This window comes from Gadus macrocephalus, chromosome 12 (assembly GCF_031168955.1).
Source record: "Gadus macrocephalus chromosome 12, ASM3116895v1".
Lineage (NCBI taxonomy): Eukaryota > Metazoa > Chordata > Actinopteri > Gadiformes > Gadidae > Gadus > Gadus macrocephalus.
The window spans coordinates 20,711,507-20,729,904 of record NC_082393.1 but is presented as its reverse complement, the minus strand read 5'-3'; the positions used below and the strand labels follow the sequence as shown (position 1 = coordinate 20,729,904).

The 18,398-nt window shown below is 42.0% G+C and overlaps 1 protein-coding gene across 1 annotated transcript in view; it reads right to left on the bottom strand.

Annotated features, from left to right (window-relative positions):
- The window catches only part of LOC132468553 (inactive N-acetylated-alpha-linked acidic dipeptidase-like protein 2), a 128,464-nt gene that overhangs the window by 87,811 nt on the left and 22,255 nt on the right, over window positions 1-18,398 (bottom strand). Inside the window, exons 5-6 of the mRNA XM_060066281.1 lie at window positions 9,270-9,416; window positions 2,234-2,326 (exon numbers count right to left, since the gene is read on the bottom strand). Coding sequence (XP_059922264.1) covers window positions 2,234-2,326; window positions 9,270-9,416 — 240 coding nt within the window. The remainder of the gene's footprint in view (window positions 1-2,233; window positions 2,327-9,269; window positions 9,417-18,398) is intronic.

Here is an 18,398-nt window from a genome sequence, read left to right as displayed (position 1 = left end):
GCCTATCATAGTGTATAATACGCTAATAGTAGCCCATGCTTGCTGTCGAGTTTGATGCAGATGTCGACAGGAAGGAAGTGAACGTTGGGAAAAGGTAATTAGTTTGACCGCTTTGGTCTTTAGCGGGGGTGCTGCAACTCGCCTATTGACAGCTGCGGGAAACCATGATGTGCCGATTGATTTCTTTCAAGCGTTAAACCAAACAAAATGAGCCATCATTGAGCCGCATATATAAGAAAGTATATGATTCGTAAGTCGACGATGGGTATGGCCAAACCAATCAGATTCAACCATGCAAAGCGTGGGCGGAGGACCCCCACAGAGATTATGCAGAGGAAGTGGAGGAACGACCAGGAGTGAAAATAAATGTTGAAGAAAACAAAAGAGGATGAAAGAAGGGAGAAAAGGACAAACATATTTAGGAAAGCAGGAGAAAAAAAAAGGAAGATGAAGTGAGGGAAGAGGACCAGGATGATATTACTACAGAAAAGAGGACTCAATTATATGGAATAAAAAGGAAAAAAATAAAAAATTAAGAAAAAATGGGAGTAAACATGGGAGATATGGAGGAGGAAAAGGATGGTAGAAAATGAGATGGAGGAGCTTGAGCAAGAGGAGAATGAAGAGGAAGAGGACAAGATGGATGACGATGACAATGGAGGGAAAATGGTTCATAATATTTTAAATAAATTCTACTTTTCTAGTAACATGGCTGCCCCTCAACGGTCCGTAGTAAGGGCATACAGCTTTATATCAACAAACAAAGTATTAAGAGAAAGGCTATTCAAATATGGACTGAATTATAATCATCTATTTCATTCAGGGGACAGAATGGCATTTGTTTATGGTCTGTGTGTGTCAACCCAGTCAGCATAAGCATATGTTGATGGTGCACGTTTTGTGAAACAAGGATTACGTTACGTTTCAATGCAAAACAAGCAATAAAATGTGTTAATGATACAATATCAAGGTTTCATTATGAAACAATACAAATGTTCATCCAATGTGTAAATCAAAACAGAATCAAACGTCACACTGAAGTTGCAATACTTGACCGTCATTTATAGGCTTCATCTGTGGGGGACTTCTTACCCGGTCTATCTGCATAACAGCTAAATCTCAGTTCAAATATCACTCCATGACAAATGGGCTGCCTGTTCATGTCCTAGAGCTGCCAAGTGGGCTACTTGGATTAATGTGTTGCCATTCGTTAGCGGGTGCTATGACATGGATGCTGTTTCATTCAGCACTTTATGTCCCAAGTGTCCGCACCGAGTGCAGCGCAGCAAACAGCCCTCAGTCACTTATTACAATGTTTGGAAGAGCAAACAAAACACTAGAAGTGCTGTTAAATGAAGGGTGGAAGCAATGACCCAATGTCTTTCAATGTTTTGTGGGTGTTCGAACATGCTGCTTTTTAGGAAGGGTACTTGCAGGTATTGTGTCTCCTTAACTCAAAATATAGAAATTTCTGTATTTACTTTTTGTTGCCAAAACTCAAAAATGCAATTCACAGGAGATTATACGGGTGAATTGGAGAATTAAAAATACAACTTTTATGGTATATATTTTTTTTTATTAAATAGGATAATGTTCATCGATTTATTATCTGGTTACCTTTTGAGTAATAAATAAAGTAATCGGGTTCAAATGTTGCTCTGTTTGGGCAATGGGGCCTACAGATTCAGACTGGAGGGCGCAAACATAAAACGCAAAACAAACAATATAATATGTAATTTCTGCCGATAGGGATCTCTCAATCAAAACCATAATTAACTAAGTGTTTCGACACCGTGAAGTGGATTGAGATCTGATGTGTATTTGAGAGTTGTTGTATGCATCAACATTGCCGGAGAAAATCTATCTGACATGACTCATGTTCACAGACAAGACAAGCTAATGAATTCAAGTTCTATTTACATCACCTTTGGTCTCGTTTACTCACATTTATTCTAAATGTTATTATACCTTTAATGTAATATAAGAAAGATGTATTTGTGGTGTTTTAAATGTTCCAGGCGAAATAGCAAGAGCATACAGATGCAGAACAGCTATATAACACATTTTACATTTATGAGAAAAATAAATAGTTTGCTTGATCACACCTTTGAGAATTGTATCTCCTAAATAAATATCTTTTGACCGAAGTAAAAACCAGTCTATGTATAAAGACAAAAACGCAATGAACTCTAAGGTGTCAGTTCAAAAGATTGAATACAGACAGTCAGCTGACCTGAGTTCCTTCTACCACGCAGGTGTCCGACCAGGTTGTAAATCTTGCTGTGGGTCCACTGGTTTCCAATGGTGAGTCTGACCTTTTTCCTCTCTGAGAATTACAAGCAGAGATGTGGGGATTAACATGACATTTATACACTCACAGTACAATTCTCCCTCCGGCAAAACACACACACATATACATACACAAATGATCTTCGAATGTGTCTAAACAGGACTATTCAGTTTTATTGAATAACATAATTATTGGGCTGGCCTGCAAATGGGAAAGTCATTGTCCATCCCTCGCCCTGTAAAGTTTTAATCCTGAATAATAGTGTTTAGTCAAACGGGTCAAAGGTCGTTGTTACCATTAAGCTAAAAGCAATGGGTAATAGGATATCCCAATACATGCAGAAATTAGGTGTGCATACATACATGCACAAGTATGTTTGCCTTTCCTGCTGTAAACCCTAGCCCATTAGTGAACAAAGGTTATTATAGGATGGAACAAGCATACTAATAACAGATACAGATGACCAGAGGGAGACATCAATATATCTCTCTTCTTGTCTTTCAATTAATATTCTCTCCATTTTTATTTGGTTTTACCCTCCAAGACTCTTAATGTTGTTTTATCTGTCTCTATTTCTGTTTATTACTTCTCTCTCCATAACTCCTTGGAGTGATAAATTTGCTCTTCCATTTTGTTAGGGTTAATAATAATATAATTATAATAGTCAATAAAACACTGCGTTGAGGGGCTGAGGGGATTGGAGTCTGTTGTGACTTTCCTGTAAACGATGTATAGGTCAAGATGTTTATCTAGATCTTGATCAATAATAATCTTGACCATTATTAGGTGCCGTGTTGACGTGAGCTCCCAGCAGGAAGTAAGACCACATACTCACTGGGATGTTTTCCATGCATTCCTCAGCAAGGCACGCAATACAACACCTCACCAACTCTGTTATCCCCCGAAACACACACCTGCACACGCACACACACACACACCCACCGATGCCCTTCCAAATCCTTGTTTAATACGTGTTACAAAATTCACTGCCCGTCTTCTCACAGGTACCACGTAGAGCCATTTATTATGTGTGACACCAACACAAATGACTTTGGCTAAAGAGCACTGGGAAAGAACATGTGGTCCCGTTTGTGTATCCAATCTGCAGCCGCACTCCGCAGAGAGAGCGTGCGGAGGGAGAGAGATATTCGTCACCGAGTAATTCCCAGCGCAGTCTTCATGATGGATCGCTTTACAGAAGGGGGCTGCTTTTTACAGGTGAGGAGGTGAGCCTCGCTTAAAGTTTTCCAGGAGTTTGAATAAGAAATTCTGTGCCACGACGACTTCCTTTTTTTGACATTTCCGCAGAAACGAGGCGTCACCGACTGCAGTGCAATCCCGACCTGGGCCTTACAGCTGCGTTCTTATTGGTCGCTTTGGCCTCTTCTTTATGATAGGGTGTACGCAATATACTATCAGAGGCAGTTTTGTGTCATAAACTGGTTTCAGCAATCGGAAGGAAATTGGAAAGGAATCACAAAGCTGCATGCTCTGATTTGGTCACATAGGAGAATGTCAGAGTCCTCATGTTCCCAGACTTAAATGACACTTGGGTCTCTGACAACCGCTCTCGCTCTATCTCGCCCCTCACCGCCTTACTGCAGTAAAGTTGGTTTCATGTTGGCTGTTTGCCAACTTTACTGGTTTCTGATTTTGTTCTACTGACCAGCGATCACTCAACGCAGCATTCATTGATTGTCTCTTGTTACTGGCTGGCTGTACATAAGTCTCCCAACTCCTGGATTTGGAGTGCAATCTGCACCCTGTGAGCACAGGAAATATGAGATGGCCTGAGATGATGTCCTAAGATTTAAAAAGTTTTGTAGTGTGTGCCTTACATCACTAAATGTGGCCTCACTGGGAATTGTAGAAAGGGGATTCCATGATGTTGTTATGGAGCGCAAGGCAAACCAAGTATATTTCATATTCGCTTTTGATGTCAGGACGGCATATATATACATATACACACACACACACCGATTCACTTGCAGGTGAAACATCCCCATTAACACCTCAGATTACACTACAAACGGCTGGAAACATCAGGTCCGCCTTTTGAAACTATCAGCATTCTTGCTAAATTATTGTGAAATATAATGAGGGACTATAATTTTGTGTTACGGCACCATATTTATGGCGGTGAATTGCAGCCTCGGTCTAGACAGTTACTACCACCATAAACATCTCTCCCGCAGCGAACGGGCCATATTTTCCCCGGCGAGGAGCAACAAAAGGCTCTGAACTAAAGTCATTTTGCCCATATTTTGCAAATGGAAAATGAATCACTCAAAGCGATAAACAACCGCTGAACAACAATGCACCTGCGAACTCCCAGAGATATACGTGACGCTAATGAAAAGAGCTGATATAGAACCACGCTAGCTGATTTCAGATGCTTCAGCGTTGCCTCTCGTGGGGTACTGAGAGTAGAGTTGAGGCGAGGGCGGTGGTGGTGGAGGGGAGGGCAGCAATAAGTGAATGTAGGGAACCTGCACAGAGCAATCAATAGCAGTGTAATTAAGGGGCCTCAGAGTCCTTTTTTCTATAAAGCGCTTTCACATTGTTCTGCATTTCTCTGCTCTCTCTCTCTCTCTCTCTCTCTCTCTCTCTCTCTCTCTCTCTCTCTCTCTCTCTCTCTCTCTCTCTCTCTCTCTCTCTCTCTCTCTCTCTCTCTCTCTCTCTCTCTCTCTCTCTCTCTTGCCCCCTCTGTGCCCTGCCGCTGTAATTACTGAGGAAATGTGCTATGCTTTTGCCGTTTGTGAATAGAGAGTGAGCGAAAGCGAGGGGGAGATGGTTCTGCAATTATAATTAAAGGAAGATGAATGCGTCTGCGGGGCGAAAGCACAACCTTAAAGGATTTGGCATTGTGCCGGAGGCAGACTTGCAGGAATCCGCTTAGTTCTATCCTGCGGTGGAAGTAGGGGCCGTCTGGACTCAGCCATCAAGGTAGCTGGTGTGAGCCTCTCGACACGCATCTCCTTTCTGGTGCCTGAATAGGGGATGGGTGTGTGCGTATCATTGTCACAAACAACACACCAATGTACAAACACTTCACAGCACAGTCCCAACACAGACATGGACACAACACACTCACACACTTAGAAAAAAAAGCCTGCGGGCACTTAGAGTGTGTGAGTGGTGTCCCCCCCAACAAGTCATCTCTTTAAGATCGGTAGATCCCCACTGTGCCCCCCCAAGCAATTAACCAATGGCCAACCTATAGAGCCGGCTCTAATTTAATGGGAATTATAAGGAGACGAAATGGGGAGAAAAGGAATTAAAAAGAGCCGGGGAAGAGAATAAAGGCCCCTCAGATGAAAACAAATGATAGCGCCCTCCATCCCCAACAGTGGTCAAAGGTTTAGCCAATCGATGGGAGAAAGATTACATTGCTCCCTTAATCTCTCCATCACTGCACTTGGTAGTCTCTCGCCCTCACTTTCTTTCTGCTCTTAATGTTGTGCCTCTTTCTCTTAATGCTCACCTTTTAAGAATCGTCTGTTTGGACCGCACACACCAACGCAAACACGCACGCGTACACACACACACACACACACACACACACACACACACACACACACACACACACACACACACAGCTGGTGGCAAGACTTAAATTCATAGAGTTTTTATGTCAAGTGAGAAATCCTATAGATGCTATAGATCCTTTAAATGACGTATGAATCGCACAAAAGAACGATACGTCGATTCACAGACATGGCTGTGAAAACGACTTTTCACCGCACGAATCCTAAGTATTCTTAGTATTTGTGGATATATAGGGATTTGTGAATGGGACAATAAAGTAGACCCATGCCCATGAGAAGACAACTTTTGTATACAAAACTATATACAAATATATTGAGTCAAAATATGCACAAATCCAAAGAAATATTTTCAGCACTTTAGCACCAGAAGATATTGCTACTTGCTTTCATCCAGAATAAATCGAGGCATTTTTCCATTCATTGTTTCGACTTACAACTGTTATCAACATTTAACCACCTAAACAACAACATCGATACTTTTACCTCATTCAAAAGTTACAAACATGATGGAAAACGAAAAAAAGAAAAAAAGAGAATCTTTTTCCCCCTTTAGCGGAGCAACAAAAAATCCTGTGAGACACACTCTTGTAAGGGCTATTTGGGGATATATTTGGACTGTCGCCTCCAGTTCAAAAACGACTTGTTGTCACATGTAATTGGGATGGACACACACATTAACACACTAATGTATCCCTCAGTCTCTAAAGGGAATCAATGAAACCAATGCCATGACATGTTAGATAAGGCCAGGTCTGTGTGATGTACAGGCATGATGAACAGCCTCTCTGTGAATGTGTGTGTGCTTCTGTGGGTGTGTGTGTGTTTGCGTGTGTGTGTGTGTTTGCGTGTGTGTGTGTGTTTGCGTGTGTGTGTGTGTGTGCGTGTGTGTATGTGTGTTCATGTGTTTGTCTATCGGTGTGTGCATGTTTCTATGTGTGCATGTGTGTTTGTGTATCTGTGAGTGTGCATGTTTGTGTGTGTGCATGTGTGTTTGCATGTTTGTGTGTGTGCATGTGTGTTTGTCTTGTGGCATCCCGCCACGTAAACCTCGGCCTGGACGGGGCCGAGGGACCGTGAAGGACGGGGTATACCACCCCCACCCACCAGCCGGCGACGGAGAGCATCCCTTTCGCCTCCCCAATCAGGGTGATTGGTGGACACCTGGCCGGTGGCAGAGGAGCCATCTTAAAAGGAGGTCCAGGACAGCACAGCACGGGAGCAAGGAGGAAGTGCTCGTGTCCGGGAGAGGCTAGAGGCCCACGGAGGCCCTAGAGACTGCGAGCTCCTAGAGACTGCGAGCTCCTTGTTTGATTTAAGTTGATTGTATAATAAATGCCTTTAACGGCGTGTCCGCACGCTAAAAGTGTCGTTCATCCGTGGAACCTGGCCCAACCGAGCACCGGGTTACCACAGTCTATCTACAGGCATGTGTGTTTGTGGGTTTGCATGTGTGTTTGTGTATCTGTTCATGTTTGTGTGAGGGCCTGTGTGTTTGTGTATCTGTGTGTGCATGTTTGCGGGGTTGCATGTGTGTTTGTGTATCTGTACGTGAATGTGTGGCGATGTGGTGCGGGGCAGAAGGCAGTGTTCCAGTCAGTGAGTGCTTCCTCAGGTGGGCGAGTGGGTAATGGAGACAGATAGACGAACCAGTAAAGAGAAATTCAGCTGCTGGGATACAAGAGTAACGCTGTACGTTGCAGTGCAGGGTCGAGGAGGTGGCCTTGTGTTTAAAGCTATTTAGTAAAGCTATTTCTACACTTCAATCTACAATTATTACAATTCGACTAATATTGGCAACTATTGAGTTGAAAGAATTATTGTTTTTCGCACATATGTTGTTTGACAAGCATAAACTTTTTTTTGACCAAATATCTACATTATCCAGTACATACATGATAGTCTACTGTCTCATATTTTCAGATATAAACCTATGCATAAATCCTCTGTCAAATAAATGCTGCACACCCCTTGATGGGTCAACATATCTCCATCCCACAATAGTCACAGTTTTTACCCTTGGGGATATCATCTTAATATTTATATAGGTCTGTATATGTGTAGATGTGGGGGTGTGTGTGCGTTTGTGTTTTGTGCATAAGTGTGTGAGGTTGTGTGTGTTGGTGTGCGCCCACATTTGTGTGTGTGTTTCAAATGGAGTCCAATGGGAAAAAGACCAGTCAAATGTAGGATAATGGGCCTGATACATATGCAGCGAGAGAGAGAGAGAGAGAGAGAGAGAGAGAGAGAGAGAGAGAGAGAGAGAGAGAGAGAGAGATGATAAGAAAGAGGCCATTGGCAAAGAATCCCTTGGGTGATTGGGGGGAGATAAAAGGGGATTTACACTCTCGATAGCGGGAATTACCTTCTAATGGTGTTGGCCACATCTCTCTCTATCTCCCTGTGATACACTCTTGGGCTCTTTGCAATTCACTAACCAGGCTCCATTTCACTGAATTGGGCCAGTGTTTCCGTTCATCCTTGTTTGCATAGATCCAGAGCATGCGCACAAACACAGGTAGGTGAATGCATGCACATAGTCAGACAGACAGACAGACAGACAGACAGACAGACAGACAGACAGACAAGACACCTGCCCTCGCTATTCATAGATGTGTACAGCTTATCAACATTTGTAGCTCCAATTGCAAGTATATCAGTGTCTCAGTGTCTGATTAACTGCCCAGAGCCCATTCGGGCATCACGTGGGCTTACGTTTGCTAAGCAGCATGCTGGACAACAGCATTATACTCCTCTGGGGAGAGAAGGTCACGGTGGCTCCTGATCAAATTCAGATATTCCATAGATAAAAAAAAAAGATACACCCACACAGAGTCGCCCCGCACCTCGGCAGAGTGGCTCAAGACAGTGACCGAACCACACGTAGGTTCAACCCAGCGCACGGTGAGATTATCAAGCATTACCAGAGGCTTAGGTTACAGCGCGGTCGGCTAACACCTGCTTCCCACCTCAAGAGGCCTTCCCTTGTCTCCTTTCACACCCAGGGTGTGTGAACGACCGAGGATGAGGGCAGTGCCTGTGTTTCGCCGTCTCAGACAGTGGTGAAGGGAGGTCGATACACTGTTTTGGTCTATGCGTGAAATAACAACCTGTATGAGAGGATGTTGGTGTGTGTGTGCTTGTGTGTGTGTGTGTGTGTGCACCTGTGTGTGTGTGTGTGTGTGTGTGTGTGTGTGTGTGTGTGTGTGTGTGTGTGTGTGTGTGTGTGTGTGTGTGTGTGTGTGTGTGTGCTTGTGTGTCATTTGTGCATCGCTGCCATGCAAACTTCAGCTTCACAGCATGGATCAATCTCTCATCAACAGGAATTGTATATAAAGTACGGGCGCAGCGATTAGTCGATTAATCCATTAGTTGATCGACAGAAAACATTGTGTGCAATCCAAGTTTGATAATCACTACATCGTAAAAATCACCTGAATGTGGAGGCGTGGCCAACGGGATGCAGGCTCCTCCCCCCTCTGGGGAGGTCGGGGACGATAGCAGTCTCTTTGCCAGGGAGGCAGAGATTGGCTGTACCAGCAGAGACGTCAGGCTGCCCCCTGCTCCTCTCGACGGATGGACTGGAGACAGAGAAACAGACAGGAGGGACAGATACAGAGAGGGCGGAGGTACAGAGAGGAGACAGAAACAGAGAAGGTAGAGATACAGAGAGGAGACAGAAACAGAGAAGGGAGAGATACAGAGAGGGAGAGATACAGAGAAGGTAGAGATACAGAGAGGAGACAGAAACAGAGAAGGTAGAGATACAGAGAGGAGACAGAAACAGAGAAGGTAGAGATACAGAGAGGAGACAGAAACAGAGAAGGTAGAGATACAGAGAGGAGACAGAAACAGAGAAGGGAGAGATACAGAGAGGAGACAGAAACAGAGAAGGTAGAGATACAGAGAGGAGACAGAAACAGAGAAGGGAGAGATACAGAGAGGGAGAGATACAGAGAAGGGAGAGATACAAGGAAAAATTTGATAGGTATTATTTTACATATTTTGAGGAACCATGAGGAACAACCATGTATGCCAGGCAAATCTATTGGAAAGTTGAAACATTTTTATATGAAAGGCAATTCTAAGTAAGCACATTGGAGACATGGGTCGCAATTATAACGAGCACAGGGCCCGTTCAAAACCTTTTCAGCCGTCTGTATTGCTGCTTGAAGCTCTCAAGAGCAGCTCATCCAAACAACATAACCCTCGACTCCGCGCTCCCTTTGATTCCCAGCAATACACCCGTCAAGTGCGAACGTCGACAGAGCGATATGACGGTAGTGTATCCAGCCTCCGAGCACAGTGGACGAGCGTCGGAAGTGAACGAGAGTGAACCGGGCTTGTGTGGGCCCGATGTCGCGGTTGAAGACCTGCTGGGGTCTGTCCGTAGAGCCCTGAAGCCCCGCCCACATGAAGCCCCGCCCACGTGAAGCCCCGCATACCTGAAGCCCCGCCCACATGAAGCCCCGCCCACACAAAGCCCCGCCCCCTTAAGCGCAACAGAACACTGCTGGTTGTTGGTTTTGTTCAAAGTCCATTCAAATTGAACTTTGTAGTGTCCAAACAAATGTGGACAATGCATTTCCTCGGGTGCCCAGCCATACACAGCCTAAGTGTGAGGTAAATCAGATGAACGGTTCTAGAGATAAGTGAAGGACACGCCAACATAAAGACCGACTTATAGAGATTAGGCGCTAAATAGGTAGATATGATGATGGCCTTATAGCGCCCTAACTATATGAGGGACGCAATTTTGGCATTAAGGAAGGTACCGAGATTAATGGGAACACAGTCTGAATTCGCCATTTACTTTCTCTTATGTAGCCCACTTTCTTCCAAATGTGTTTGCTTTTTCATGATTCTCAGTTCCCTTTCTAATAGCCCAATTCCCTTACGAATTGAGTAAAGTATTGTCTTTTCAACAAACAAACCCCCCTCTACACCCTCCAAATGGGCTTGCGTGAAATCTCCCAGCCATAATAACCTTGACCCCTCATATATTAATGTTATGGCATTATCCCTGTAATTACTTTGTGTACAATTTGTACTATTAGCATTATTACACATGATATATGACATTAACACAACCGGCTGTTTGCGTTCCCAAGGGAGCTGTGCTCAAAAATGCACACACTCACAGTATTGTAAGAGGCTTTCGGATAAAAGCGTTTTCCAAATTACTGTAGATGATTATATTATGATATTATAGCACAACTTGAAAAGAGTAACCATTAGACAACTTTAGGCCAGATATAGAACATAATGCGGAAAAGAACATAACATTCATGAAAACCAAATGTAACATACATCGTTTTAGCTACAACCACGACTGCTATTACGACTACTGCTACTGCTGCATTGTTGGAACACAAGTCATAGTAATATTTCTAAAAGGGAGTTACATATAGAATTGTCTAAATCAATATAGCAAGGACAAGTCGAAAAAAGAGATAGAATGCATTTCACATTAGCATGTGATGAATTGAAACAGGATGGAAACATGCCTTCTATTGTGCAACCAACCGCTTTAAAAAGCAGGCTATAATGGCCAATAGACCTTTAATTGACATCTTATTGTGTTTTGTTTTCTACAGTAGTGTAATGCCTTTCCCTGAGGGGGTCATTTGATGTGAAGATGTTAATATATTTGACAGATCAAATAGTATAAAACGTTGCGTGGAATGAAACAGGTTAGCATGTTGAGCAGAGGCCTAGAGTATGTGGTATGTTTGTTTAATCGTGTTGTGCATGATTATTGGCGGTCTCGAGACAGTAGCTATCCCCAAAACAATTCTTGCCATTTTGATATGTGTGCATGATTCCTATTGGGGATTGAAACATCTGTGTCTTGCTGCCTGGCAATGCTCAGGAGAGAGCTGGGAATAAACAGTTTGCCTGGAGGAATATACCTTTTCAGCAGGTTTTGCGTGTGTGTGTGTGCTTGTGTGTGTGTGTGTGTGTGTGTGCACCTGTGTGTGTGTGTGTGTGTGTGTGTGTGTGTGTGTGTGTGTGTGTGTGTGTGTGTGTGTGTGTGTGTGTGTGTGTGTGCGTGCGTACGTGTGTGCATGTTCTTCCGAGAGGGATTCTTGTGTAAACACAACACAACAGCGAAACACTATTTCCTCTAAGACCTCATCAAGTAAGCTACGATTGAGCTACGGTGCGCTCTGTTTTGGGAAATGTGTTTCTCAAGGTTTGATTTATTTTTCATCCCTGTGATCGCAAGGCCAGAATTTTGCTCTAGCGAGGGCTGATGTTGATGTCGCTTTTTACTCAAACACTCATTATTTATGAGTACGAAAAACAAACACACAACTTGATAAGTGATGTTTTTTAAAAAATATTATGTCTCATGTTTGAAGTTTATTTCAGTCATAACACTGCTCTTGTACAAAAGCACACATTCAAAAACGACTCCTTGTAGCCTGACAACTGCAAACCATATGAGTAAGTGTGCTGCAACCTGGACACTGAACGATCCACACGCACAACTAATTAATTGCACAATTTGCTGTAATTATTCACAATTAATCACTAATTAATTTTATTCAATTTATTGCCATGCTTGTAAACATCAATATTTAAACACGGTCACCGAATTATATCAATCAACCCAAATTAACATCTTACGAACTGTAAACCAGCTCTCTTCAAGGAACTAGAGAGCCCTAATTTGCATCATACATAGTATATGCATCAACGTTATTAACAGCAAAATGCTTTAGATTCAAGCGCAAGTTACAATTTTTAAGAATTAAGGTTATTGATTGTGTTCTATGAATGTATCATCATGTATAAGACAATATATATGTCTTACCTTAACATCATCATAGGTTTACACAAGAGTCTTGGATCTCTTCAAATCCCTAATTGCAAAACGCTTGTGGGAGTGCGACGCAAAGAGATGTTTTCTCTGTAGAAACAGCTGGAAGCGGAGGTGCGAGAGAATGTGGTGTGTAGACTACATTCAATCAAAGTTGAGGACATAAGTTATTGTCTAGACATATCACTCGCGGAAGCGCTGTCTCTGCTCATACGTAGCGGTTAGAAACCAACCTATAGCAAAGGGCGGGGTTATGCTAATAGTTCTGAAACATCATAGACTTTGAGGAGGAGAAGGAGGATGAGGGCCACAGGAGAACCCATATGCTCTAGAGGGTCCAGCAGTGAGGCCTTAAGTGAACACGACAAGCAGCCCCAAGCTTCTGAGCTGATGATGCGCCCAAGTGTGTGTGTGTGTTGGGGGGGTGAGGGGCTGGAGGTGGATCTAGCCTTCATACTGCAGCAGGGCTTGGCAGCCGGCCAAACTCTAAGGGCGCCAAGCTGGGAACCAGTGGTTGCTCAACACTTTCTTAACACGCTTGGTAATACACTGTGCTATATTCACAAATGAAGTCCTGGGGCCAAATGTATAGAAGAACTCTGTGTAGTTGTCTCCGTAAATCAATGTCAAGAGAGAAAGGTTGTAATTGGTCAAACAGTGAGTACCACAACGGTACAGAGCTTTCTGTTCGTACATACCAATCGTTCTGAGATTGTGCGCAGGTGAAAGAGCGACCAAGGTCTTGTTCAAATGATCAGTCACAGCAATTATCATGCAATTCAGGATCGCTCAACTCACTGTTATTTTTAGCCAGCAAAATGCCATGTTTAAGCCGGGGTATCTGGACTATTTAAATCCATTATAATTTCTGTGCATCTGTTTCTTTATATGGATTAATCATATCCAGACATTGCATTAGTTGTAATCAATAATACTTCAGTCATTCATACCAATCACACTGTCATATGATTGTGTCGGGTCAGGCCATTGCCATTTCTGGTAAAAGGGCTATTTCAAGCTCATTGTTTCTCAGTTCCACAGGTTCCTAAGTTCACAAGTTTCTCAGTTCTTAAGGGTCCTAAGGTCACATGTTTCTCAGTTCTGAAGGGTATATGTTCCTCCTTTTGATTTGATTTTGAAGGTCTCTAAAATAATGTCTGCCTGCATCTGTGGCTTCCCAGATCAAATCTGACTTGACAGGGAATATTAAATAGTCTACTGGTTCTGAGGTCCTGAATTGATAACCAGTGGGTTTTGAGATTCAACAATTTATTGGGTATATATAATAGTATCCTTTGTGTTTTGTGGTGTATTCAAATTTTAATTTGGCCCAAATTTGGCCACGGCCACGAGAGGTACCTTCCTCCTACCACTTAACCCTCAACACTAGGCATTAGCCAATTTTTCAATTGTTTTATGTCAGGAAAACAAAGGAAAACAATATTTGTTAAATATATTCACGGCCCTACAGCAGTGCTTTGGACCACAAAACCCATTTGAGCAGTCCCCACATTAGCCCATGTCATATTAAGCAAATACAGAGCTGGGAAATGTATTTTTCAGGTTCCCATTGTTTGATATATAGAGCCGGGGAACATAGGATCCTGGGAACATAGGACACATTTGTAGAACTGAGGGACACAAGAGCCTTTGCCATGTTCTCCTTCATTCATGTCATTATCATCACATGGGTTAAGTGAAGGAAATAGAGACATACTAATTTGTACCGTAGGATAGAGAGGGACATTAAAAAAAGGCATAGAAGAAGAGTGTCGACGTGTTAAAGGTTGAAGAAAATTGCATTTGGCGAGGTCAGAAAGCAACATATGCTAATTGTCTGTATTATTCAAACTAAGGGTGCAGAGGTCGGGGTGGTGAATTATTTCCACTTGAGATAATACAAAGTTAGAACCAGAATGCTCACAGAAGCACGCAACCACACACACAAACAGCCATTACCTTCACTTGAGCGATCGTGTAAGCAATGCAGACGTCCTAGCAATGCGCTTAACCGTGTTCAACCCCAGAAGAAAGAGTCAAATTGGGAGCAATTTTTAGCCCAGATACAATTTCTATGTTAACATGGAACTAAAAGGTTTGTGTTAAGAATGTGGATACCAAAGAGCTTTATACCATCATCGCAACGGCCAAGGAGAATCGTATCATGTTTTATCACTACGTTTTGTTAGTTCAAAATAATGCAAATAATTATTAATTCTTGAAAAAAAAAAAGATTAAATATGTATTGTTCTCTAAACTGCATCACATGCAACATTGTGGGGATTGTGTTTTATTTATTGATTGATTGTCTTTTTATTTTTAAAACTTCTTTATAGATCAATTCAGTACCATGTTTTGGAGTAAATGGGGACATAGCAAAAGAGGTCCATTTGCTCTCCAATTGGTTGCATTAGTTACACAGGACAGGATAACAAATAAATCTCTTTTGAATCTGTTTTCCTGGCCAAAGGTAAAGCGTAGGGGTATGGGCAATCAATCCAACAGACACCCTTTAATAGCTATTTGATTCTTAATACCAGTTCCATTGTGGTCATCTCTGTAATCAAAAAGTTGCTAGCTTTTGTTTGTTTGCATAATCCATGCCAGAAATGATAGCCTGATGCCTTCCAGCTAAATGATCAGGTCACACACCTGAGCATTTGTTCAAAAACGTTTAAAATATTGTAACTTGTTGATCCAAACAGCAAACATAGTCCCTAATCCAAGTTTATTTTTCTGCAAGAACCGATTTGGATCTTTGCCATTGTATCAGGATCATGAAGGAATAAAAACAATCAATGCCCTACATATTGTTTTAAAGTTGCGATGTTTAGGATAGAGCCCCTCCCAGATAGAATACTTTTGGATTCAAATAACGAGTGGGTGGAATTTTGGGAATGTCCACAGTATAATACTTGTAAACAAAGAGAGATTCAGGCATTTTTTTGTAGAATATATCAGTTACAGGATATGTTTTTATTGATAACATTATTTATATCACTATATTCAGCATTGACTTCAGATATCGCCATGTCATTTGAAGCTGAAATACATTACAAACTACAAAGTCAGTACAAAGTTAGACACAAAAAAACAACAACCCTGATCTGCAGTGTGTGTCATCATTACTAACAACTTATGTTGCGTACCTTGGTGCATGCGCCAATAGCAATGGCTCTGGTTGTGGGGGGATATGAAGCAATTGATTTAGCAGTAGTCCTCTTTCTAGCTGTTAATGAGCCACACACCAGACAATGAGCAAAACCACTTACAGTGCTTTCAGTTCAGTCTTGTTTTCTGTTTTCTTGCCTTAACCCCCAAGTGTCTCTCTCTCTCTCTCTCTGTCCATGCTTTTCTCTGCTAATGTCATTTGCTTTCTGTGGCGCAATGTTTTTTGGCTGATGGTGACAGTTAAGCGGGTGAAGTTTTCAGAGCGTCATTAAAGCTTTCATTAAAACTCCATCATCATTAGAGGAGAATTAGTTATTTCCTGGACCGGACATCACAGCAGCACAGGGATATCAAAACATAATCAATTCCATGCAAAAAAAGGAATCAATTTAGTCGCAAAGCACTCAGCGTATCACCAGTTGGCTTATAACAGCTGTTGCTGTTTGCTTATTCATATCAATTCCTGTAGTTCATTTCTTTAAGTGAGGCCACATTTGGAAGCCATATAAATAGGTGGTTGGCAAACCGCTTATGAATATGTCAAAGAAAAATCACCATAACAGCATATTAAGCAATACCCGTCCCCCTCAAGATAACTCGAGACCCAACGATTGCAAATGTTTTTACAAGGTGCAGAGGTCACATTGCAATCAGTTTATTCCACTTGTCACACGGCAAACAAGGTCCCATGAATATCATTTATACCGGTTGACCATATTAGTTAGTAGGGGGGGGAAATCTTCCAGAATCTTTAGGGAAACCTTGACATGTCTAAAGCATTTCAATATATGATTAGCGTCCAGCAAGTGCCTAACGCTAGGGATGGGCGTTCAGATTATAGCCAGCCATCAGATGGGAGTTCAGCGCTATAAACTCATAAAGCATGACAGGTTTCAAAATTAAGAAAGTGGTTGGCATTAAGATTCTGTTGGTTTGAGAACGTCAAACAAAGCTTTGATCTTATTAGGTGCGCTTGGATCTTGTTACACGCGCTTTGAGAGGCCAGCGTCACCTGGGTCTAAGTTGAAATTGTTTAAACTTGAAGTGCAGTGTCAAGGTAGGGGATCCGAGCTGTCCATTAAGCCCAAAATAGCGCTAATGCTAGATTGGGCTTTAACACTCAACTCCATAGGCAAACACCAGCAACGCCAACGCTAGAAGCACATTTGGAAAATTCAATGTGGAACAACAAATAATGCATTGAGTATTCTTTAGATTGTAGAAGGTTTCCCTGAAAAAGTAAAATAATATTGCAGAGACTTTGTTGAACTTTTTCTAGTGATGCTAATTAATTAATTAGCTAGTGATGCTAATGAATTAGATGCTAATTAATTAGCATCACTCCGTCAAGTCAATTTAGTTTTTTTCAAATCAAAGAAAAACTCAGTTAGGCAAAACATTATTTGATTTGGAATATCAACCAAAGCCGAAGTGTTAAAAATTACCCAGCTAAAATACCCAGCTGCATGGATAATTTCCACTTTGATACTCAAAAAGGAGTACTATCAAAACAATATTGAGTTAATTTTACACCAGCGAGTGTGCGTCTGTGTTTGTGTGTGTCTTTAAGCTCTGCACACTGTAGCACCACCAATTATGAGACTGGAGGAGCGGAGAGGACCCTCCTGCAGTGCTTACAAGCTGGAATACATTCACTTCCATACTTTGATCACTCTTGGTGGTCGTCCAACACAAGGCTGTGTCTATTGCTACATACAAACCAGAATAGCACACAAATAAACACACACACACACACACACACACACACACACACACACACACACACACACACACACACACACACACACACACACACACACACACACACACACACACACACACCTCAACAGCAACAACAAACACACGTAAACACAGCTCTTCCAGGAATCTGATTATACATGCGATGAAAAAGATAGATTTACAAGCAGAGGAAGTGGAACACTGATCAACAGTAGTCTGCCTCACTGAACACCAGATAGAGAGGAAGAAGAGACGAAGAGCAGATAAACAAGGAGAAGGAGGGACGGATGGGCAGAGAGAGAGAGAGTTATTAAAGAGAGAGTTAATGGATAGAGAGCAGGGTAAGGAAGACAAACAGAGCGAAGTGAAAATAGGAAATAAGTATTGAGTGGGGAGAAATGCGGTAAAGGGGATCTGAATGAGATTTGAATGGCTTTAGACCGATGACATTTGTGGTAAAAGATAAAGGTTTCTGTATATAAAATGCTTGCACCCGAATATATTCCATTTCTATTGTTCCATTTTTTAACTGCTTATTTACACCACATATAGGTTTAGGCATGTCACCCGATATTGAAAAGTACAACATTACAACACAGATACTGAAACTGCTATTTGGGTGGTGCCTTGAGAATATAAACCTCAACCTACACATTTATCGCAACACAATGAAATGAGGTGAACATCCAAAGCTCAATAGATGTGCCAATATTCACATGACTTTTGCTGTCAGTGTTACTTTACTATGTTTAATTTCAGGGAGGGTATGCAAAAGTTACATATTAATAATGAAAATACATTTTGAAAATAAAATATCATGCATAGC